This window comes from Bactrocera dorsalis, chromosome 2, assembly GCF_023373825.1.
Source record: "Bactrocera dorsalis isolate Fly_Bdor chromosome 2, ASM2337382v1, whole genome shotgun sequence".
In the NCBI taxonomy this organism is placed as follows: domain Eukaryota; kingdom Metazoa; phylum Arthropoda; class Insecta; order Diptera; family Tephritidae; genus Bactrocera; species Bactrocera dorsalis.
The window spans coordinates 97,634,901-97,659,900 of NC_064304.1; the positions used below are offsets into that span (position 1 = coordinate 97,634,901).

General features: G+C 35.9%; 1 protein-coding gene across 1 annotated transcript in view; it reads left to right on the plus strand.

Annotated features, from left to right (window-relative positions):
- The first annotated feature begins 6,849 nt into the window (after positions 1–6,849).
- Positions 6,850–25,000, plus strand: part of LOC125776174 (probable basic-leucine zipper transcription factor R) — a 20,480-nt gene continuing 2,329 nt past the window's right edge. Inside the window, exon 1 of the mRNA XM_049447074.1 lies at positions 6,850–7,043. Within this exon, the coding sequence (XP_049303031.1) occupies positions 6,850–7,043 (194 nt within the window). The remainder of the gene's footprint in view (positions 7,044–25,000) is intronic.

Consider the following 25,000-nt stretch of genomic DNA (forward strand, 5'->3'; position numbering starts at 1 on the left):
CTTAATATCCGGCCAATATATATACAAGTAAAGTAAGAAACAATGCTTTATACGACCAGCCGACTCATAATTTTAGGTGATTAGAGTCACACTCGGCTTCATGACGCGCATGGCATCATATTCGAATTTGTTAACGAACTTGGGTTAAGTTGGCACCAAGTGATCTCCTCTACCAAGAAGAATTACACACAACTTTTTCATACTCCAATAGAGAAGAATGGAACAATACTTCGCTGATCGACAGTTCCAACGGCGAAATCTACTTATATATTCACTGACGGATCTAAGGGTGAAATAGTAACAGAAGTAGGCTTCTTATATATAACTAGTTTTTCAGTAGATAACTCCGTTAACTTCATCTAGGTATTCGGTTATATAAGAATAGAAGAAAATGAAAATGCAGACGAACTTGGCAGCTCGGGAGCAGTTGGAGACACAATTACCTCAAATTGTTCTAATCCATTCAGCTCGTTCAAGACTTTTTTGAAGGAATTGACCCTAGAGGAACACCTCAGGTCTTGGGACACAGGGCATAGGGCATTTGACATAGTGTTGATGGTGGACAGATCAAAACGCTCCTACTTCTTGGTAAAAGTTGATGAGGTGCTGGATCTGGAGCGCAGCCTTTAGCCAGATTAGATTGCAAATTTGCCGCAACTTCATAAACAAATGTGCACTAAATATTATCATTAAATTATATTATTTAATTAAAAAAAAAAGAGCAGCTTAAATATATTTTTTTAGTACTTAGTCAAAGATTTTTTCTCCAAAAAAAATTTTTTTCTTGTTTTTTTAATTTTAGGTTGAAAGTTTGGTCAAAAATCAATTTTTTTTTTGAGAAACCGTCAATTTGTCAAACATTTTAATTTGTTTATTCCTTCTAGTAATTAACAAGATTCCACATTACTTTAACGAAATCTGTTTTGTTTTTTAATCCCACAGGATCCAGTTCAGAGATTTAGTAGTCATCTTAAAACGTCATTTTTGGGATTATCTCCTGGAGATCAGTTTAATTCCTTTCAAAATAAAATAGTTTTACTAATACTAAGTCTTAAACTTCAGTTAAAAGATATCAAATATGTGTGCAAATTTTTGGATCAATGAATTTAAAAGTTTTCTCAGAAAAAAATTTAAAATTCGCTTTTAACTGTATATATTCAACTATTTTCCTAGCCAGGAAAATTAAATGAAAATTCAAGTATGGTTCAAGAAAATGTTCAATTATGAAATTTATGTATTAGATACTGAGAAGTATTCACTCATTAAATATATAATTTCTGATTTTTCTGACCGTATTTCAATATAAAGGGTGATTTTTTAAGAGCTTGATAACTTTTTTTTAAAAAAAAACGCATAAAATTTGCAAAATCTCATCGGTTCTTTATTTGAAACGTTAGATTGGTTCATGACATTTACTTTTTGAAGATAATTTCATTTAAATGTTGACCGCGGCTGCGTCTTAGGTGGTCCATTCGGAAAGTCCAATTTTGGGCAACTTTTTCGAGCATTTCGGCCGGAATAGCCCGAATTTCTTCGGAAATGTTGTCTTCCAAAGCTGGAATAGTTGCTGGCTTATTTCTGTAGACTTTAGACTTGACGTAGCCCCACAAAAAATAGTCTAAAGGCGTTAAATCGCATGATCTTGGTGGCCAACTTACGGGTCCATTTCTTGAGATGAATTGTTGTCCGAAGTTTTCCCTCAAAATGGCCATAGAATCGCGAGCTGTGTGGCATGTAGCGCCATCTTGTTGAAACCACATGTCAACCAAGTTCAGTTCTTCCATTTTTGGCAACAAAAAGTTTGTTAGCATCGAACGATAGCGATCGCCATTCACCGTAACGTTGCGTCCAACAGCATCTTTGAAAAAATACGGTCCAATGATTCCACCAGCGTACAAACCACACCAAACAGTGCATTTTTCGGGATGCATGGGCAGTTCTTGAACGGCTTCTGGTTGCTCTTCACCCCAAATGCGGCAATTTTGCTTATTTACGTAGCCATTCAACCAGAAATGAGCCTCATCGCTGAAGACCATAAATCGGACGTAAAGCGCGAAACACATTTCGAACCGAACACTGATTTTGGTAATAAAATTCAATGATTTGCAAGCGTTGCTCGTTAGTAAGTCTATTCATGATGAAATGTCAAAGCATACTGAGCATCTTTCTCTTTGACACCATGTCTGAAATCCCACGTGATCTGTCAAATACTAATGCATGAAAATCCTAACCTCAAAAAAATCACCCGTTATTTTCTAGGCTGCAAAAAATTTTTGCCGAACTTTCATTTCATTTAAAAAATAAATAAAAAATCATCCATATAAGAATATACACATTTTTCACATAAATATCGTCTATTTGCGCAAATGTTAATTAAAAAAAATATAAAAATAAATTAATTCAAAAATATAAATGAAATAATGTATATATGTAAGTAAGTATATAATAATCACTTGAACATCAACAGATTTGACGATCTACATATGTATATTGGACGATTTCACAAAATCAGCGCTAGCGTTATTCATTCACTCATTGAACTTAGCACATCAAACGCTTATCAATACATTTTTAAACTAAATTTGTAGCAAACTGACAAAGGTCAAGTAATTCAAAAGCTCAATTTACACACACGTGCGATTAAGCACAAGAAAAGAAGAACTTAAGATGGCTGCCCTCAACGGCGTGCTTTGGCAACTAATAAGTAAATAACATTTTATAAGAGATATAAAGTCTACGCACTTATTTCGTGCCACGCCTCTCACTGAAACTGCTCTTTAATAATCTACAATATTTACATACGAAGGTGGAATTTCATTTCGGACACATGAAGTCAGAAAAAGACATTTTCGCATAGACACAGGGAACAGGGAAATACTAAAAATAAAATCATGTCAATATAATGAAATATTGCATGTCGTTTTCTGTCGCCAGACAGATATACAGTATATATATATTCAATATATATAATTTATAACTTTCGATTTTACGACTTTGCTACTTTTATGCATGTTTATATGAAAATATGGTTTTACGTAACTTGACCACTTGACATTTTTTCATGCCCTAGTGACGCCAACAATGAGCCTCTCAGACAGAGCGTAGAAACTTTTTACGACTTTTCACTAAGAAATTTCTACGATCACATACAGCACTTTACAATTGACTAGCAAGTGCACCCACATGATGCCAATACATTACTGTATGTGTAGTAGAAGTGAGATTTCATACATACTCGCCTTCAATGCTACCGCATCCTTGCACACAATTTTCGCTTATTAACTGTACAAATTTCTTTCTCATACTTTTTATGATTTTTTGGTGACTTCTCGTTGAGCGCTTTGACTTCGCTTCGTCTTTTTCGGGTTTAAACTCCCGTTACGCTTGAATATCCTTGACGTAGCGGTCGCGCTGCCTGCCCACTGTTGGCGACTTGGAAACACTGTAATTCAATGCCTCATAATATTTTATGCGTTTTTGATGAGCGTAAGAATTTTACGAATTGAAAATGCGTGTATGTGTGTAAAGGAATGCAAGCCGAACGTGTGTACAAAGCGTTTTAACTATTTAGATATTTGTATGTTTTCGATTGCCATAATTAATTTCGTGCTACTTACTGCTTAAATTAAAAATTTCCACCGATTTCACTAGTTGTATGGAGGCGTGTAATTTTGCTAATGGCTGCAACAAATTTGAAACTAATTACAGTAGTCAATTAATTGTTTTGTTTCACACGCGCACTTATAGTTTATTTGCATGAAAATTTGAATGAAAATACTCAACTCGACTTAAAATCTCAGGAATAATCCTACCAAAGAAATAAGATTTTGTTAATAATTTCAAATTTTTATGCCACGTTGAGGTGTAAGTTTCTTCACAAATAACAATTTTTGTTTGAGAAGAAGTGATTTTTTGAAAACCCAAAATTCCGACTACTCTTGCCATCCTTATAAACCAGCGCAGCAGCTTTTGAAAATGTTAAAAAAGTGAAAGAAATTCATAATAGATTCAAACCTATTGGAAATCAAAGATAATATATTCAGTATTAAGGAGTTAGGGGTAGTCAGAATTTTCAAAAAATTATTTTTTTTATTTTGCATTTTCGTTAAGTGTAATATCTTAAAAATATTCTCTGGAAATTTTACGTGGATCCGATAATTAGTTTTTGAGTTATTCGACAAATAACAAAGAGAGCTCTGGTACTTCAAAGTGCAGTGTGAAACTTCAAACTCGTTTATCTCAAAATTATGTTTTTTGAACTGGTGACAACTGTAACACGAAAACCGCTCAGTAGATTTTAATGAAATTTATACAGCTTTTAGAATACATAATAAACTCGGGCCCGATCGAAGGATTTTTTTTCAAAAATTAACAAAATGGCGGCCTGAGGAAATGTTTGTGCAAATTTTTGGGAAAAACATACATAGCAAAAAAAAAAATACTGAAAATTCTCATATTTTCGTGCCTCTGACCTCTTAAAGGAAAAAAATTTTACACGCGATCTGTGCTCGGGAAGAGGATGCGAGGAACCTCATTTAATAGATAAACAGCTGATACTACGTAAATTAAAAGCAGGTTTGTTTCGTTTCTCTGCTGTTTAGTGGACTTCTTTTTAGCCTTTACTGGGAATACCATATCGTCACCTAAAATACAAAATAACGTAACTTCACTTTTTATAAGTTTACGAGAGAAGTAAAATCGATCAAATAGAAACCACTCATATTGAAACAAAATTTGAGTTTTGGTTATCAAATGATTATAAAGTGGTTATTTTATGCTACACATTTGTTATATGACAAAAAACTCAATTTCGATTTTTGATGATACGTTGTTTCGCATTTTAAGCAACGTTGTACCATTATTTTATACCAACAGAAAGTAGATATTGCAACAAACGTAATGCCCACTGACTTTTAAAAATCTCCAATTTTAACTTGAGAATTTTTAAATTAATATTAGGATTTTTTTTCGGTTTTGAGCCGAATTTCAAATAATTTTAAGCAGAAAATTATTTCTCACCGCCAGACACCTGTTTTCGGAGATCGTCCTGGAGATCAGCTATGGAAACAAGGTAATCCAAAAATTTTAAAAATAAAAAATACATAAAATATAGCAAATTCACATTTTTATTAGTATAAAATAAAATGACTTTTCAAAAAAATGTCATTAAAAATTGTTTCTTACTTGCAAGTGGATATGACCCCTTATGCATTCACCACATAAATACATGTACATTCATATTCAAATATACTAAAATACAATACAAATCAACATTTTGCTCCACACATATGAAGCATATGTCTTCTTACATATTTACACTTGCTTTACTATATACATATATAGTATAATGGAAGGAAATCCACTTGTCCTCTCCAAACAATAATTGTTTTCACTTCAAATGAATGAATGCGCGAGAAAATTGTTATCAAAAATCTTAAACCAGTAGAATTAATTGTCTAATTTACTACTTGATAACGATGCTGATAATAGTATTTATGAATACTTGCATTCAATCATCTCGGCTATTAGTGAGAAGGCGTCAAACCGCAGGCCCTTGAGCTACGACTAGTACTTAAATGCATATGGAAATAACGGCATAGTTGCAGCATATTAATGTTCAATGAAAAGGGTTACTGAGTACTTGAAGTGTTGCCAAGCATACTTGAACACGAATTGATAAGGAAATACAAAGAGGCATAAATTTACTTACAGCAAAGCAAGTCCATAATTATAAATTTAAACGATAACATACATATACGTACATACGTGTAAGTGTAATGTATGTACATTTATGCCACAAGACATAATCCGACATGTACATAAGTGGTTATATACATATATGACTCATTTCTCATTCTCTTTTATGCATATGTATAAAAAATATAATATCATATAAGATGAAAACACAATCCAGTTTGCCTCCTTTTCAACTATCGCACCTAGTAGAAGAGTATGCCTCCGAGCAAGGTTGCGAATTTTCTAATTTTTTTTCTTCAAAGAAAAGGAATGAGAAAAATTATATATTTCTCACTGGAGCGCTATAATTCATCGTGTAGGTCATGGCTTGGCAACTGGGCAAGTTTCTAGACCCTGGGACTGCTCAGAGAGGTGCGAACCTTCTCTTCCTGGTAATACTTTGCTTATGATCCTGAGGAATTGAGATTTATATCTATCATTGTTAATGAGGCAGGTGGAGTAGAAGCTCCCTGAAAATAAAACTAAACATGGAAGTCAGCGATGGAAAAATTCGCTTGAAATATCAGTCCAAAATATAACAGCCACTTCTCCCCCCGACGAACACAGTGAGCCTAATTTCTATGTCACCAGCGGTTAAAACTCTGATGTGAAGGAAGCAGTTCTTGCTGGTTATAGTGCTACTGCCAAACCCGCTTTACAACGTGGAGGTGTCATGGGCACAGTGTCATGTGTGTTTCATGGAAAGGTTGACTTGGGCTATAGAAAAAAATTAGAAAAGACGGGTTTACTATGCATCGCGACTGCAATTTACATCCACGAAACCGAGATTCGCCCGGATCGCGGAGAAGATTGTGTTTAAAAGGCAGCTGTCTGCTGCATGTGAATCTGAGAGCCAAATAAACGAGCGTAGCGAAAGGAATATCGACGAATATCACGTTCATGACGACAGCGACCAGCCGTTCTCAGTAGTCGGATAAAAGTAACCGGAACGGACCCGAATTTTTATCCGGTACTATTCCTCGAATATATTTCAGGAATATTTTCATCAACAGCAAAACAGCAGCGACCACCGAGCAAGCCAAGAGGCAACTAATCAATGTGCACATTAATCGGAGCAGCCCCCGGGAGCAGATAATGCTGTAGAGGAAAGCTATGGATCTGAAACCGCTTGAAGCGCTCTTCGCCAAATTGGATGGAGACCCAGCCTCGCCTATGCCTGTTACTCGCCTTGCTATGTTACTTTGGACAAAGGAAGGGCCATCCTGGAGTGGACCGACGCTGCATTTCAACAATTCTGGTAAAACTACATCATATCCTTGTAGTGATAAATCCGCTGTTGCATTAGTGTTAGTTCTGTTATTCGGTTCCGCTAAGGGAACTTTTCTGGGCTAAATGAATATAGTTATGGAGAGTTATGGAGAGTAATGGTGCTGCCCCTTCGTGCTTAATTAGTGGTAGATATTATCTGGAGAAACGCCATTTTGATACTTTAACACTTTATAATCTAATATCACATTCTATTGTTGTGTTCAAACCATTTGGTGCCCTCAATGAAACTCCTTACCCATCTTCGTTATCTTTTTCGTAAATAGACATTCAAAGCTTTGCTAATGGCTAATTTTGTTGAGTTCCAAAAGTTCGAAGTCTGATTTTGATAGAGCTGGGCACTAAGAGAGAAAGTGTAGAATGGTTTCCCTGCTCCCATCGAGTTTGCAGCTACGGCTATTGTCTCTGCCTCGGATTCGTCTAGAGAGGCTCCTGATTTAGCCAACTCGTCTGCGTTTTCGTTGTCAAAAATGTTCCTATGACAGAGAACTCAAATCGATTTGAGTTCTGCCAGTGAACTAAACGCTGTACTTGCTTTGTTTACTAGGCTGGAGTTGATCGTCGGCCACGACTTTTTCTCTGGCAGGCAATTAATTTCACATTTAGCATTAATTTCATATTCCAAATTTATGTTTATCATTTAACAGAGAGCTTTGCTTATGTTTTCTCAGATATATCATTCTAAAGTACCGTTTCTAATGTAAATACCGTGCATTTCACGTTCTTCATATGGCACTACGAATTTTTAACCGCATGTTTGCGGCTAATGTCCTTGTACAAAATATAAATATAGTCTCATTTGAAACCACAGGTTTTCAGTTCTTTGTCCACTCGCGCTGCATTAACCCATAATTTCAGTTTCGTTTGAAAAACCTCAATATAAAATTTTTAGCTCTTCATAAAATAATAAATACGAGAATTTATTTGAGGCTCATTTTTTGTTTTACTGGCGTTTACATTTGCAATCTAAAACCTAAATTCCAATATGTACTAAATACAATCACAGGAAAACGCATAAATACGTCAACGTGACATGAGATATGAGCAAGCGTTTAAGCATATCGCCAATGACACTTTACAGCTCGTCCTCGTTGTTCAAAGGAGCTGACGCTGCACGCAAGTGCATAAGTGCGCACAAGTGCAGATCTTATGTAATATATATAAGTATATATACATGTACTCATATAACAATACTTCAGAATTAGGGTGGTACGGAGTTTTTGATTTGAAATGCAAGAGAGAATAGAACTATGTATAGTTGGGTGATGAACAAGCGGCGCATCTTAGATACAAATTTTACTCGAACCGAAATCTAAAATTATGGTACATGTGTGCAATGGTTTAAAATTGATCCTCAGCTGGCTTACATGTATGAGTACAAGCTGTAAGGAATATAGATACTCGTAATAAAATATAATATTGGGTAGTCGAAAAAGTATTTTCGTATTTTGTCAGTAGATGTCGTTGCAGTCATATACTTGTATCTCCTGTGCTACCACTCACATTGTGTAATGCCATGTAGTGCTGGAAAGGTAAGATTTCAAGCTTCGTTTACCCGAAAGAATATAAAAATTCGGAAAAGTTAAAAATAAATTATAGCTGTTCAAAATTAGTGAAAATAATGGAGAAATTCTCTATATTTTGGAATTTTTATATAAAAAAGGGAAAACACAAGCCAGCAATGAAATTTGTGAAGTTTACGGAGACCATGTTGTATCAGTTCGTGTAGCACAACAGTGGTTCGCTCGCTTCCGTTCTGGAAATTTCGAACTTTCAATTTCCACTGGTGAAAGTTTTACACTGATGGAATAATGTCTCTAGCTGAAAAATGGCAAAAAGTGGTCGGCCAAAATGGTACATATTTGTTTATTTATTTATTAGTATAAATATATGTAAAAAAAAATAAGTTGAAGTTTGATTAGAAATACGAAAAGACTTTTTCGACTACCAAATACTTATTTCATCTACATAAAAAGGCAGACCCTAACATATGACCAAGTGCAGATATAAGTACAATTCTTAGACAATTATGAATGTTATGTATGTATGAACGTGTGTCTGTATGTACAAACGTATGCATGTATGTTCCTAGACTCATGAAGTGTCTTTTCACGAGGCGTTAACGCCTGGCTTCAGCCATAAATATGTCAAAACATATATCCTCTTACTGAACTTCAGTGAGATTTTGCTAGACGAGCAAGAGTTAAAAAAATCACAGCTCATATATGAACAGCCACAGCACATAAACGTGTATATGTATGTATATATCTTTGCACATATACATAAAATATTAAATGTGGCACACTCTGGGGACATATAAAAATTTTGAGTTGGCTTAAAAATGCGACATAAAAAACGATTTGTATTACATAACTAAAGCAAAATCGTTAAAATGTTAACTAAAAAACTATATTCTCAGCAAAAGAAATTTCACATACGTACGTAGATACGAATACACAACTTACCTATTGGGGTACACACAGCTGTATTTGCATATCGAGACTTTGTGGTCTAGATTTTCATACTGCAAATACATTACTAATAGCACACATATGTTTGTATATACATATATATATCGAATTCAACATATACATATTTATATCATATGTACATATATAATTATACCATCGTGTGACCATGTGACCACTACCATGCTTCAGCGGTAATCTCAGCTCAAGTGTGAAGTTTGACAATTAACCTAACCAAACAAACAACTAATCCAACGACAACAAATCCACAACAAACAACCAACAGCAGCACATTATCCTTTCGTACTTATAATAAATCAAACGATTGACTGGCAAACATGCACGAATGCAACGCACCTCTCGAGAGAGTAATCTGCGTCTGCGCATGCGCATACATTTACATGGACATAACTACAAATGTAGTTGAGTATCCTGGCGTAGTTGACACTTTAACATGCGTCATTGATGATTTATTGTGCGCGCTTGAAAAACATATTTTTTGCTATTCACACTTTCTACTACAAAAAAATCAAAAAAAAATTTACTAGCAATTATAAACTTATTATATTCTATTGGGGTATTAAGTTGGCCACGAAACATGGAACAGCCAGAAGGAAGTAGCGGAGACCCCATAAATTAAATAAATTATATAAATAAATGATGAGCGGAGTTGATTTAGTCCGTCCTTATATATAATATGTCAAAGATGAGATGCCAAACTAAAGTTTTGCACACGTTGCTTTCTCCTCAAGAAGCTGCTAATTTTGTCAAAGTTATCGATTTCAAATCATTATATATAGAGATCATGCTATAATGACCGGTAGTATTTTTTAGATCGAACCACGGTGGCATATACCTGGCCTAGAAACTGATGGGTCAAAATTGACTGTTTATATAGATTATTCTTTATTTGACAAGATATCTTCACGAAATTTGTCACGGACTATTTTTCAAGGCCATGCTATAATCTCCGATAATATTTTTAAGAACGGACAACTTTAGCATATAGCTGTCATAGAAACTGATCGGTCGAAATCGAGTGCTTATAAAGAAAACTTTTTTAGTTGATAAGATATCTTGCCCAAATTTGGCATGATTTATTGTCCAAGAAAATGCTACGTTTCCTAAATATACTGTTCAGATCGGACCACTATAGCACATAGCTGTCATACGAACTGATCGTTTCAAATGAATATAAAGATCTTTGTATACCCTTTCATGCTAGAAAAATTACTGTTTTTATAATAATTGTTTATATATATAAAGGGTGATTTTTTAAGAGCTTGATAACTTTTTTTAAAAAAAAAACGCATAAAATTTGCAAAATCTCATCGGTTCTTTATTTGAAACGTTAGATTGGTTCATGACATTTACTTTTTGAAGATAATTTCATTTAAATGTTGACCGCGGCTGCGTCTTAGGTGGTCCATTCGGAAAGTCCAATTTTGGGCAACTTTTTCGAGCATTTCGGCCGGAATAGCCCGAATTTCTTCGGAAATGTTGTCTTCCAAAGCTGGAATAGTTGCTGGCTTATTTCTGTAGACTTTAGACTTGACGTAGCCCCACAAAAAATAGTCTAAAGGCGTTAAATCGCATGATCTTGGTGGCCAACTTACGGGTCCATTTCTTGAGATGAATTGTTGTCCGAAGTTTTCCCTCAAAATGGCCATAGAATCGCGAGCTGTGTGGCATGTAGCGCCATCTTGTTGAAACCACATGTCAACCAAGTTCAGTTCTTCCATTTTTGGCAACAAAAAGTTTGTTAGCATCGAACGATAGCGATCGCCATTCACCGTAACGTTGCGTCCAACAGCATCTTTGAAAAAATACGGTCCAATGATTCCACCAGCGTACAAACCACACCAAACAGTGCATTTTTCGGGATGCATGGGCAGTTCTTGAACGGCTTCTGGTTGCTCTTCACCCCAAATGCGGCAATTTTGCTTATTTACGTAGCCATTCAACCAGAAATGAGCCTCATCGCTGAACAAAACACGCGCGCGAAACACATTTCGAACCGAACACTGATTTTGGTAATAAAATTCAATGATTTGCAAGCGTTGCTCGTTAGTAAGTCTATTCATGATGAAATGTCAAAGCATACTGAGCATCTTTCTCTTTGACACCATGTCTGAAATCCCACGTGATCTGTCAAATACTAATGCATGAAAATCCTAACCTCAAAAAAATCACCCGTTATATATATATATACTTATATTTTTTTTTTCTTTTCATTTTAAATTTGTCTAAAATTTTCGGAAATGCATGCCGCTTTTCTAACTATAAACCTTCACGACATTAAAAGCCACAACCACAAGAAACAAAAATACACACATGGTTACGAATAAGTATAAAAACATTCCATATAAAATTAGCGCATACGGTAAAGGTCATTTACCGTTTTGACTACGTTCTCATTACATAAATAAGCGTGTGTACATATGTATATCCAAGCTGATAAAGTTCTATTCGCATTCGAAGTGCACATTTAAATACACTATATATTTGTGTATATATATATGTATGTATATATCTACATAGATATGTCATCTAACTGCCTTTACATTATGTACGCTTATCTGCCTAGAAGTAGGCAAGCATGAAGCACTTGACTCTACGCATTCGTTGTAAACATTTCAAAAGGCGCGTCCCATTGACTTTAAAATGCTCGTAAGTCGATTAGTTCGGACAGGTATTGTCTTAGTTAACCATTGCGGGCACTGTATATGCTTTTCGGTAATTGAAGTCATGGCTGTTGAACAAAGCGGCGCACCATTGGGTGGCCCCACAGAATGGTGAGAAAAATGCTTGTCAAGTGTACAGTCTTATACATAGAGTATTAAAAACTTTGTTTGTGGGACATTAAATTCTAATTATGCTGGATTTTTATACTGGTCGGAAGGTACTTATGTATGTCGGCAACTTTTATTGACTGTGGGTCAACAAAATTAATGTACTTGCTTGCAGCACTCAAATACAAGTTGTAATATTATTAATTGTTTTCTTAAGCTTTCAAGCAATCGATTTTTTTGAAGAGCAGAATTTTTGAGTTTATATTATATATTTAAATATATACATGTATTACATATTATCAAACATCAAAATATTTACTATTCATTCGATCAAGACATATGTATCTTCATCTATTGTTTTTTTTTTGCTTTTGGGCTTAACATAAACAAAAAACTCTCGTCAGATTCATATTCCCTTTTCCGGAGGTCTTCCTGGACATCGGTTACAAGATCAGGGGAATGCAATTTTTTTTTCAAAATGCCTCATCCCGGAGCTCCCGGAGTCCGCTGTAGTTCCTTCCAAATAAATATTTTTAAATAACATAATATATGTACAAAATTTTGGATCATTAAATTTTAAAGTTTTTTCAGAAAAAAAAATGGAAAATTTGCTTTTTTCGGTCTTCTAACTGTATGTACATACATGTCTAACATGCATTAGAAAAGCCATAATACACTATAATAAGAAAGTAATCGATTTTTTTCTCGAAAAATTTTAAAATTATACAGTCATTATATCGACTAACTGAGGACTAAAACGCCGTTGGTGTAATATTTTTCATAGCAACTTTTTTGCCATAAACCACAGCACGCCTTGGTACTCAAATATACTATATTTAAATATGAAAATTAATTTTTGTATTTATAACATTCGTCGGTGCCATAATAGCATGGAAAAGTTGTAAATAATAACGCATAAGACGGTCACAATACCACAAGGCATTAACCACACATACCACATACTTGCTTTTACTTACATATGTACAATAAATATTATGTAGCAACAAGTCAACCGAATGCCCCATCATACATATTTGCATGCACATTGGAAAATATACTATATGGCATATATGTACATATACATATATGTACATGAGGTTATAAAAAAAATCCTTTCCACCGGCTGTGGAACTGAAATATTTAAGGGGTTACATGAGTTTCTTCGGGTAAAAAACAGCCTTTTTTCAACAATTTTTTTCTCATAAAAAAATTTAATATTTTATTAGAATTTTTATTTTTACAAACATACAGTATTAACAAAGAAATTCTGAAATTTTTGTAAAAAAGATATTAAATTCAGTCGTTCCGACGCCATTTCAGGTGCCCCTGGGAAAAAAGATACACCCGCGTTGGCAGCATAACTCCTTAGAGGATCATCTAAAGTGAAAAAACTCGTGTTTTATTAAAAATCTCAACTTAGAACTTGGACAAAGGAAAGAAAAAACTGAAAATTGGATTTTTGGCAGACACTTTTACAAAAATACGAAAATTTTTCGAGAAAGGCGTTTATAGACGACGCACCTAGCCTCGAGCGCACAAGCTCTCACGGCTGTAGCTCCGAAACTATTATTCGGAACAACTTGAAAATTTAGGACAATATTTTAAAGGATTTATAAAATTTAATAAGAATAAAAAAATCGATTTTTGAAACCCGTAAACCCATGTAACCGCTTAATTCGAACTCCCAGGATTTTTAGGAATAATTTTTGGTATTTCGGTACTCAATATTACATATTTTTATCTCTATTTTATGCATTATTAGACTTTCTAGATCTCCTAGAGTGGAATTTACAGCACCTATTCCTTTCTCTACGTCACTGCCAACATACATATCAATAGTATAGTGAGTTTATGTGTACTACAAGTGTAAATACATCTGTCGGTATGTGTGTATAGGCATACATAAGCGCAGTATAATAATTGCTGGTCGCAAGTTTGAGCTTATCACCACAAAGTGTATAAATACAGTATTTTTAAAGAATCATAACCGTCCAGGCTTTAGTGAAGCTTAAGTGATTCGCCTTTTTGCTTCGGTTGGGCTTGGGGAACAAAAGAAATTGTAACATTGTGCTTGCCACTAGCGCAGTATATACCCGCAAACAAACACACAGTTATGTGCATTGCTATATTTGTATGTATATATGTAAATACATACATACATACATTTAAAGGCGCTTGCTTTCGTATTAAACTTATTTGTCGGGCGATTTCCTGTCAAAGTTCAACAAAAACAATTGCTTTTAAATACACATACAAACAAAATTACTTGAAAAAATATATTCATATTTAATAAAATATGAATATGTATTTTATATTTCATTTTAATACTCGCATTTAGTTGCTTGAAATGAACTGTACTGAACTGTAAGCGTTTTAATAAGCCGAGCTGCGCAGAGGCAGGCAACAGGCGACTGGCTGTTGCAAAACAAAGTGATTTATAATGCTTGTATAATATTTTTTAAGATTTTTTTTTCACGCGAATAAGAATTTAATTCAATTATTCACTTGAAAATAACATATAAGCAAGAAATACTTTTAAATAATGTGTATGTACATGTGTGTATATAATATATTATATTTTTCCATTTATTAAAATGGCGACGCCATGAAGTTTAATCGAAGAAGTAGTTCAATTCTGAATATACATAAGTTATATGTATGTAAATACTACTATGAGCAAAAGGTAGTAAGACTTTGTTCATAATTCTAAAATTCTTAATTTATGCTTCAAAATCTATGTCGTCCCACTCAAAGTCATCCCACTTGGCCCCAATAAACTTGTGGCAACATTTTTTCCAATCCTCGAAACAGTTGTTAAAGTTAATTTCCGGAATAGTCGTAACCATAGCCGTAGCTATTCACGTTTCACGTCTTCAATTGACACAAAACTGTTTTCTCGAAGCGATCGTTCGAGTTTGCTGAATAGCCAGAAATCACATAGAGCTAAATCGGGCGAATACGGTTGTTGCGGCACGATATTTGTTGAAAATTTGGCGAAAAACTCACGAAGAATCAATGCACCGTCGCATAGCATTATCGACCCGCTTTGACTTGGCTTTTTCGACTTTGGCTCACTTTTTCACGATATTCGGCCGATTGATGACCCTTTTCCGGGTCGTAACATGAATGCGAGACTTATCGCCAGTAATAATACGTTTCATGACATCCTGGTAGTCGGAAAGCATTGTTCGACAGACTTTAGTGCGACGTTGTTTTACGAAAAAAATCGTGCTTTAACTTCTCTCAGGCACAAATGAACCCTCAAAATGATTTTCACTGATCCTTCCGATATTCTAACGATGCCAGTAAGATCTCTGACTGTTAATCGTCGCCCACCACGGGCACGCTTGCAGAAGTCCGTACGTTGAGCCCGATTTCCGACGGCTTTCAAACAAAAATCGACCGATACTGTTGCAGATTCACCTTCGATATCCTTACGAAGTTCATCTATCGTCGCTGGCTTATTGGCATAGACCATAGACTTTACGTAGCCCCACAGGAAAAAGTCTAATGGCATCAAATCGCACTTGACAGGGTCATTTCATGAGATAACTCGTTCATCAAACTATGTTTTCAATAAATCGATTGTGACATTCGTTGTGTGGCTTGTGACCCATTCATCTAATTCGGGCCAAAAATATTCGACTATCATTAGCAGTAGCGATTACCATTCACAGTAACGTGCCTGTCTTGATCATCATGGAGGAAGTATGGCCCAATAACGCCGCCGGCCCGTAAACCACATAAATGTGTGGATTGCTGCCTGATCAATAACTCATATTTTGCTTATTGACGAAGCCATTCAGCCAGAAAAGAGCCTCATCACTGAAGAAGAAAATCCGGATCATTTTCAAATTGTTGCTCAGCCCAATTCACGAACATACGATGATTCTGGTGCTCAAGCGGCTTCAGTTCTTGCGTCAATTTGCTCTTGTAAGGACGTAGGCCAAGATCTTTTCGCACAATTCACCACATCGAGTCACAGAAATGCCTAACACTTGAGAACGATGTGTGAGAGACTGATTTGGGTCTTCCTCAATTGATGCGCTAGCGGCAGCAATATTCTCGATACTACGAGCATTTCTTTGTCTCACTCGCAAGGGAAGATTTTGTACTGTACCGGTGGATTCAAATTTTTCCACTAGAAGTTCAATTGTTGATGTGACACGACGATTATGATGACCATAAATTGGACGTAGCGCTCTTAAAGTTAAGACCACTAACTCCGAATTTCGATAGTAATCTTTCCATGATGAAAAAGCAAACTTACTGAAGGGAAATGTCAAAAGAGAGGAAAAAAATATGGCGTCGTTTGCTGTCCCTATCGGTCTACTTTTGAAGCGTTCCTATTGAAACCCCCGTTATATAATATGCTTGCAGTGAGTGAGTGAGCACATGTGAAGCCTGTTAGAGCTGTCTTAACCAAAATAGCTTGAGCCTTAAGGGGTTATAACCACTTGCTAGTCAGATTGTTTTTACACTTTTTTCAATCAATGAAAAATAATAATACATTTTTACGGAATTTAATTTACTTAAATAATCTCTGTTTTATTTTTAAAAAAAAGCAAAGCTAATGAAAATTCTGGAAATGGTCTCTAAGAATATTTATTAAGAGCTCTCTATTTCATACGAATAAATAGTACTCGTACGTTTCTATATATATCCACTTAAAAAGAAAATAAATTATAGGAAATTAGTCATGAAAATCGGAACTGGGCTTTAATAGTGCAACTCACAAATTCCAGGCAATGATTCATAAGAACACTTTGTGCACACTTCTTTACAAACCAATCACAAAATGTTTCCGTACCAAAAGCAATGACTTTACGGCAAATCCTTTATAATTAACAACAATTTGGGGTTTTATTAGCTACTGACTTTTCAATGAGATAAAATACTAGTTAGGTCATTGCATTCAGGCAAGTCGTCACCACTTAATTTCTGCCATTTATTACTTGTTTCCTGCATTTGCCACATACAGGTCCACTAACATGCAAAAACAAAAGGACACTGCTTTTGTTGTCTTGTTTAAGTAATAACAACAAACAACGCATTGCAAGACACACAAACGTCAATTAACTATGACGGGGCGAGCGTTTAGTGAGCAAACAGCGTTGACGGTCAGACAAATAGATCGGCACAAGTGACGGAGGACAAATGAAATGGAAAGCGAACCTGACATATCCTGGCAAATAACCGATAAACATAGTTAATGACCACAGGTAGAGGCGACACGTGCAGGCGTCGCACTCAATGCTCGTTGAGCCAATGCGCAGGCGTACGTGAGTGCATAAGTATGCGGCCGCTATGTGCTAATTATTGTGGTTGTTGGGGTTACTTCAGCAATATTCCTAAAAATTCTTTCCTATAAAATGTTCAAGTACTTAGTTATCCCTATGTACATATGTATGTGTGTATATTCTTCTTCATGACACTCGATACATGCATATAAGCGTGTAAGCATGCGCACGTCGTAAACGAATATATACGAAATTAGTAAACATGCCTATAGATATTTAGGTGTGTTCTCTTACATATGCGTATATATGGATGAATACACATAAGTGGTGGTTGATACTAGGATACTTTTGTTGCGGCAACTCACAGAAATTTTACACAGTTCTTTGAGTTACAATTCTTAAAGACTTGGACGAAGGATTTTTTTTTCGATTACAAATATTTGAAAAAAATGTGACGAAATTTTCACTGAATTTTTCGTTTTTTTTTTAATGTCTAAAAGTTCAATTTTCATAGTATTTTTCCTTCGTCCAAATTCTAAGTTTAGGCTTGAACTAAAATACATATTTTTCACTTTAGATGATTCTATAAAGAGTTATGCTGCCAACGCGGGTCAACGAAAATGGCATCGCAATGACCGAGTTTAAAATATTAGTTTTCCAAAAATTTCAGAATTCCTTTGCTAATAGTGTACATAAGTTTGTAACAATGAAAAATTCTAATAAAATATTTCATTTTTTATATAAGAAAAAAATTGTTGAGTAATTACTCATTTTTACCCGAGGAAACCCATGTAACTCCTTAATATACTTAATATACAAAGATGTTACCGAGTTCACGGTACAGAAACAGAAATCTTCTAGTAATCTAATGAAGTATGTGGAAGAAAGGAAAGTATTGAAACAAATTTTTGATTTCCGTAATATCATGCGTAGAAAAATTTCACAAATGTTATGAGATTGCTTGCAAAAAATTGTTCGTATGAACACAATGCCAATGTGCAACCGTAGAAGAGAAGTTCTCGATAAACACTTCGTGTGTGAACCCAGCCAAACATGCTTATGAACACATTCTTTCTTTTCTGGAACTTCACTTACAATTAATTCGTTTATTTGGTTTGGTTTGCTCTTGTTTGCCTTGGTGTTGTTACGTTTCTTTATTTTTTTTGTATTTTTCTTTGACGAACACCCTCGAGTCGTATCCACACAAAATAGTTGGAGCGTGTGTGTGCCGCATGTTGTGATTCATTAATTTACTTTTACTCAGCTATTTGTATGCTATTTTTCGGCTTTATTTTCTGTTTTATTTAAACATTTTAAACTTTTTTGTTTTTGCGGTATATGTTTTTGATTTCTGCTGTATTGTTATATGTACAATATTTTCACATCTTTTGTTTTATTAAATACGGACGAGAAGGCCTTTGTTTTATGTTTTCGTTTAGTCACTATGTCCTTCATATTTGTTGCCTTACTTACATGCCCGTTTCTTTGTAGTTGTGTTGTTCCGTACATTTAGCATATTACACCAAATGGTACATAAACACTAATTGGAGTGCTTTTCTTAAACAACGTCATGCTTTCGCTGTTGTTCAAGGTCAAAATATACATAAACATATATACATACCTCACAGCCAGATCCAAATCAGAGCTAAGGAAAATGTTCCGCTTGCTTAAAACGTTAATATCTACATAATATTGGTCTCGAGAATACAGTTTAAGTTTATCCATTGGTAAATAAAAAAATTGATTACACATATATCCACTTTGCATGTATTTGAGAATTTGAAATTTATCCAGCAAATTGTTGGCGAGATATGAACGAGCTTGTACGTACTTTTTAACTTAGTGCAATCGACTCCCGAAGCTTAAAACGCTGTTTTCTGAGTCAATGAAAATTTTTTCTCGAAATCGCTTGATAGGTCGACTTGAAATTTTTACACGAACTTCTTCAACAATGGCCAAGTATTCAGGTAAAGATCAAAGGAATGATTTTGACAATAATTTCGACTTTTTAAGCTACTCTGATATGTGCCGGGGGAGAAGTCGACGGAGTTGAGGCACATTTAGCCTTTTCACGGAAGGGTTGAAGTTAGGAGGGAAGGTTGGTGGCGAGTTTTCTTTTTTTTTATTTATTTCTGCCATTGGATTTTTGCGAAAGTCGAAAAATCGGCCCCGCCCTCTAACATGTTAAATGTGCATATGTATCTCCTAAACCACTTGAACTACAACTTTTACCGATGGTGTTAAAATGGATAAAATAGGAGGATAACCCCGCTCACTCCCCATATAACGGTACTGTTAAAAACTATTAAAAGCGTGATAAATCATTAACTAAAACGGCAAAGGGATTAAGTCTTAGAACAAAGATGAAATGATAGAGCTTTATGGGAGCGGATGGGCGTGGCACCTACCACTTCTTTCGGCCGAATTTAGTACGTGGCTTTCATCTTACAATCTTAAGCCATATTGTGAAAATGGACGAAATCGAACAATAACCACGCCTACTTCCATATAGCGCAATTTCAAATTCCACTTGAATCGTTCAGTTTCCAATACACACATCAAGAAGAATGAATATAACGGGATAAAACTTTGCACGAATAATGTCTTTAGTGTGTGTCACCTTATGATCAAAAATTTTTGAAATCCAATAAAATCTTTTTAAGCCCCTAGGTACCGAATATTTAGTCTCCGGTACATATAGTTGACTTTTGATCGAATATGCCGGTCAGTGTGTGAGATATATAACTGAAATTAAGGGTAATCCTTCTCTTATAATGGTATGTCTGTACGTCAAAAATGGGTTGAATCGGACTAATACTTCCTTTAGCCCCCATATACTTAACATAAAGATTTTCGAAATTCGGGGTAAACTTGTACCGCATATATCGGTCAATATGTAAGTTATTCCAATGAAAATAAGAGATCGCGTTTTACTCATAAAAGTGTATTTTTGTGCCTAAAATAGAAAAATTTCAGCAAAAACTTGACCTAGCCCCTATATAACTAATATCCGAATTTTCGAACATGGCTGGCTGACTTTACTCTTTATGATTGGTTTCACATTTTAATGTATGTACTTGGCTTTGATTCTTGCAAGTTGCAACAGTATAAAATGTCGGCTTGCAACCGAACTAACCTCTTCTTTATTTGTTAATTCTGATTTTGATATTAAAAATTTAATTTTATGACTCGTAGCAGGGGTGCAATTCTTTAATTAAAAAATGTTGTGTTTAAAAAAATTATCAATTGCAACTTGATTTTAATTTTCAAACTAATTTTTTTAATTCAAAAATTCTCTGCCCTGCTGGGAAGCTCGAAAAAAGCTGAAACCACCGCTAAAAACGCTTTAAATTTCACAAGTTTAAGTTCGAATGAAGAGGTGCCTACTTTATTATATATGTACTTATGTGCATATGTATGTATGACATATTTATATGCATTAAATCAAAACATTTACACATAATTCTCCATTTTTCACAATAATTGGGGGCGTCTGCGGGTAATTCTGTGGCTTAAGCGCCAGCACATGTCGACACAGCAATTCCAAAGTAACTGCATTTTAGAGGGCATCTGGAGACTCAAAGCAGAAATCCGAACGACTGTGGCACCAAGTAACATAGCAACAAAATATTTCACGTGTACACTTTTAAAAGTGCTTAAATACAATACTAGCCGCTTCAAATATTCACATATGCATATGTGCATACAAGTATACACATACACATTTTTTTTCATTTCTACATTTACATATGTACAACGCATTTAGAAGGCGTACACGGTGTTTATTGGCAATAATTGTCAACTGACTTCGTTGCGCATCGTCAGTATATTTGGCTCGACTGCCGTATTGGCATTTCCCCACAGCTGTGTTGGTACAACCTAACCACGTGAACGTGTGCCTCATAAAGGGTTAAAGTTAGAGTTTGTGTCAACCGCCACTGAATTCCAATAGACCGCGTTACCTGCAACGCAAATTGAAGCATAACTTTGCACACACTCACACAGCTACAAATGAACGTTCGCATAACTTATGGCGGTACGAAAGCAATCTCTCGAACCATCAAAGTATACAACATATGTGCGTAGATACGTAAGTTCTTTGATATGTTCGCATGAATATGCAAACATGAGCAAAAAGGCGTTTTCCACGTCACACCCACAAATTAGGTTCGGTTTTACAGCATCACGCCCAACCAGCCGCATTCACACCCCGGTGTGCTCAATAATCATGCGGCTAACCGGGATTAAACACTCACGAATTCCCACTCGAAATCAGTAACACATATGCATGCCAATAGCACGAGGATATGTAGCTGGCTGCAGCACACGCAACAACAACATAAATCTTCACACACACGATTGGCCTCGTTAAACGGAATCAGCACATACAAATACTAGTTAAATTATTTGGTAGCACGGCGCGACGCTACCCACTTTGCTTACTGTGCGCCAACGACTAACAGCAAACACTTATGACCGCCTACCACCCGGGAAAAGAATCTATAAAAAACGAGCACGTTTTCATTTTTATCATCCATACAAACAACTAACTAAGTGACGATGGAGCGCACACAACATTACGAATTGAAATAAAATAACTAATACAAATTCCAATGTTGAAACCGCAGTGCTCAATTCCTGATTAAAACTTATCACAAAAGTTCATATCACCTTTAAAAAGTAAATAAATATGTATTTATACATACATACATACATACATGCTACAGCCAATAACAAACTAACAGTGGCTGACACTTCACAGCCCTATCATCCGTTCAGCCGATAGTGGTTGGCCTATTGACTGATCGCCCATTGGAAGATATCAGTTGCCGGAAGCCCTATTGCCGGCTCATCGTCTTGATATGTGTGCATGCCCAGACAAGGCGTCGCGTCAAAGCGCAGCGATAAATGCTCTGGACTACGCTGGGATTGCACTAATTTCAGCCGATTTCAACAAAAAACCACTATAATCTACCATATGCTCGCCTTCGTTCGTCATCAGTGTCCGATGTCGTATCAATTGACTTCGCGCGACTATCCCTATCTTCACGGTATCCTTATCAGAGCATTGGCGCTTATATTGGCTACACGCTTACACACATACTGCGGGCTTGCAATCAAATCGTGACTCAAGTTGGGGGTATGGTACATAATGCTTGACGCCGAAACCTGATTACCACTATCAGAGCTTGTTTACGTCGAAACTCGCTGCTGGACTCAGTCTTATTTAGTTGCCGAACCTTTAGTAGTCAGTCTAAATGCTTATTAATGGAAACGTTATTGCAATTTGATTTTGACTTACCCGGCAATTAAAACGCGAATTTTAGTAAACTTTTTTTGGGAAGTCACATCTTGATTTTAGCTTAAAATCTGAAGGACTCACTTGTTATTACTTGTATTCTTACGGCACCAAGGGAAGTCGATGTCTTAATACAAGTTGCTGGAGAGAATAGGATATGAAAATACTTAAATAGGCTTAATAGGCTTTGAAGAAGCTTAAGAGGCCATTAATTTTTACTAAGAATAGTGTAATATTTTATATTTTCGTGTGAAATTTGATGTCCATATGCCAATTAGTGTGTGTTGAGCAGTCTTTATTTGTGAAGATTATTGTTTGTTCTTCGATTTCAAACAAGAAAAAAAAACAATTGCAAAACGAGTTTATCTGAAAGTTTATGTTTCCGATGGAGTTACGGCTATGAAATCGTTGAAAATGTTCCGGAAGTGTTTCGAGGAGACCATCCATCATGGCAACACATCAATTCCGAAGTAATTGCATTTTAGTGGGCATCTGGAGACTCAAAGCAAAAAGGAAGGAGACCATCCATAATTGTTAACGACGATGCATTCGAAAAAGTTAAGGAAATAGCGCTTGAAAATCGTTGTGTTGGCACCAGAGAGTTAGCAGAGGATCTCAATATCTACTATGGATCCACTCCACACAACGCAAGAGATCTACTGAACTACTTGCCCTTAGCAAAGTTCAACTTGTCGTAATTGTAGGAATTGTTAGGGTAAGGCTTAGTATGTTGTTGCTGTTGTAGCGGCAGAAATTTGCCGAGTTGACAGTCGTTGCCCAGATAAATGTATGGGTCTGTTTCGTTTATGTAAACCCGACTGTCGTGGGAACGTGGTAAGGCTTAATATCTTGTCGAACGCTGGCTGTTGAAGCTGTATGGAGTAGGATGGAGATAGATGGAGATCTCCAGTCACGCCTTTCCAACACTGAGATTGAAACATCTCCACAATCTTACCTTCAGCGAATCAGAAGATATAGCCAAAACTAATATTAGCCGTCTTAACGAATTTGTGACAGACTTGAAGCACTTTGTCGATCTGTAAGTGTCTTATATTTCCAGTTTATTGGAGTTTGTAACTACCAGAACGGACTGACGTTCTAAGCTGTCCAAGTGAGATCCTTCTTAAGATCAATGTTTTAACCCAATCTAACACATTTTTGTTCCTTAATGCGTTTGCCATGGTCATCATCAAAAGGGGGGTCTCTCATCCATAGATGTTCATTGGGGACGGTTTTTACGGGGCGGGTCCCAAACCCAGCGCAAAACCCTGTGGAGGGTATGTTTCGGCCTCTCACTTTAACTCGCCTTTAGTTTTTCACTTCATCCTTTAGTTTTCGAGAGAAAGGTTCTGAAGATTTATGGCCCTTTGCGCATTGGCGGCGGCGAATACCGCATTCGATGGAATGATAAGTTGTATGAGATATACGACGACATTGACATATGTACATAGTTCAGCGCAGTAAAAGACACTGGCCACGCTGGCTAGGTCATGTCGTCCGAATGGACGAAAACATTCCAGCTTTGAAAGTATTCGACGCAGTATCCGTCGAGAGAAGCAGCGGAAGAGGGTGGATGTTTCCGTTGGAAAGACCAGGTGGAAAAGGACCTGGCTTTGCTTGGAATCTCCAATTGCCGCCACATAGCGAAAAGGACAAACGACTGGCATGCTGTTGTTAAGTCGGCTATAACCGCGTAAACGATGTCTACGTCAGTGAAGAAGAAAAAGAACACATTTTGGTTAATGTCTTGGGTATGCTTTGAAAAACTGCGTTGAGATGCTTGAAAACCCTGTAGAGTACCCAAAACCCTTTGTTAAACCCATCGGTACTTTAATCATTTTATGAATATGACGTCGAAACTTTCTAATAATATTGTTATTGGTGGCCAAAAAAGTACTTTGAGTACTGTGGTGTGGTTCACCAAGAATCACAGAGTCGAAAAATTAGTAAGAAATACCACTTGGCTTTTTACAGACGTCTACTTGAAGTAATTCATCGTAAATAGTCAGATTTGTGGGCAGATAATTCATTGATTTCTCACCAACACCGCCGCATATCCTGGCTTGATTGTCACAGTTTTTTTGTTAAATAGGAAACGTGGGTCATAGCTCAGCCAGCGTATTCGCCCGAAAAATACTTTCCGTGGACCGCGTCATGAGTCCATTGACGCCATTAAAA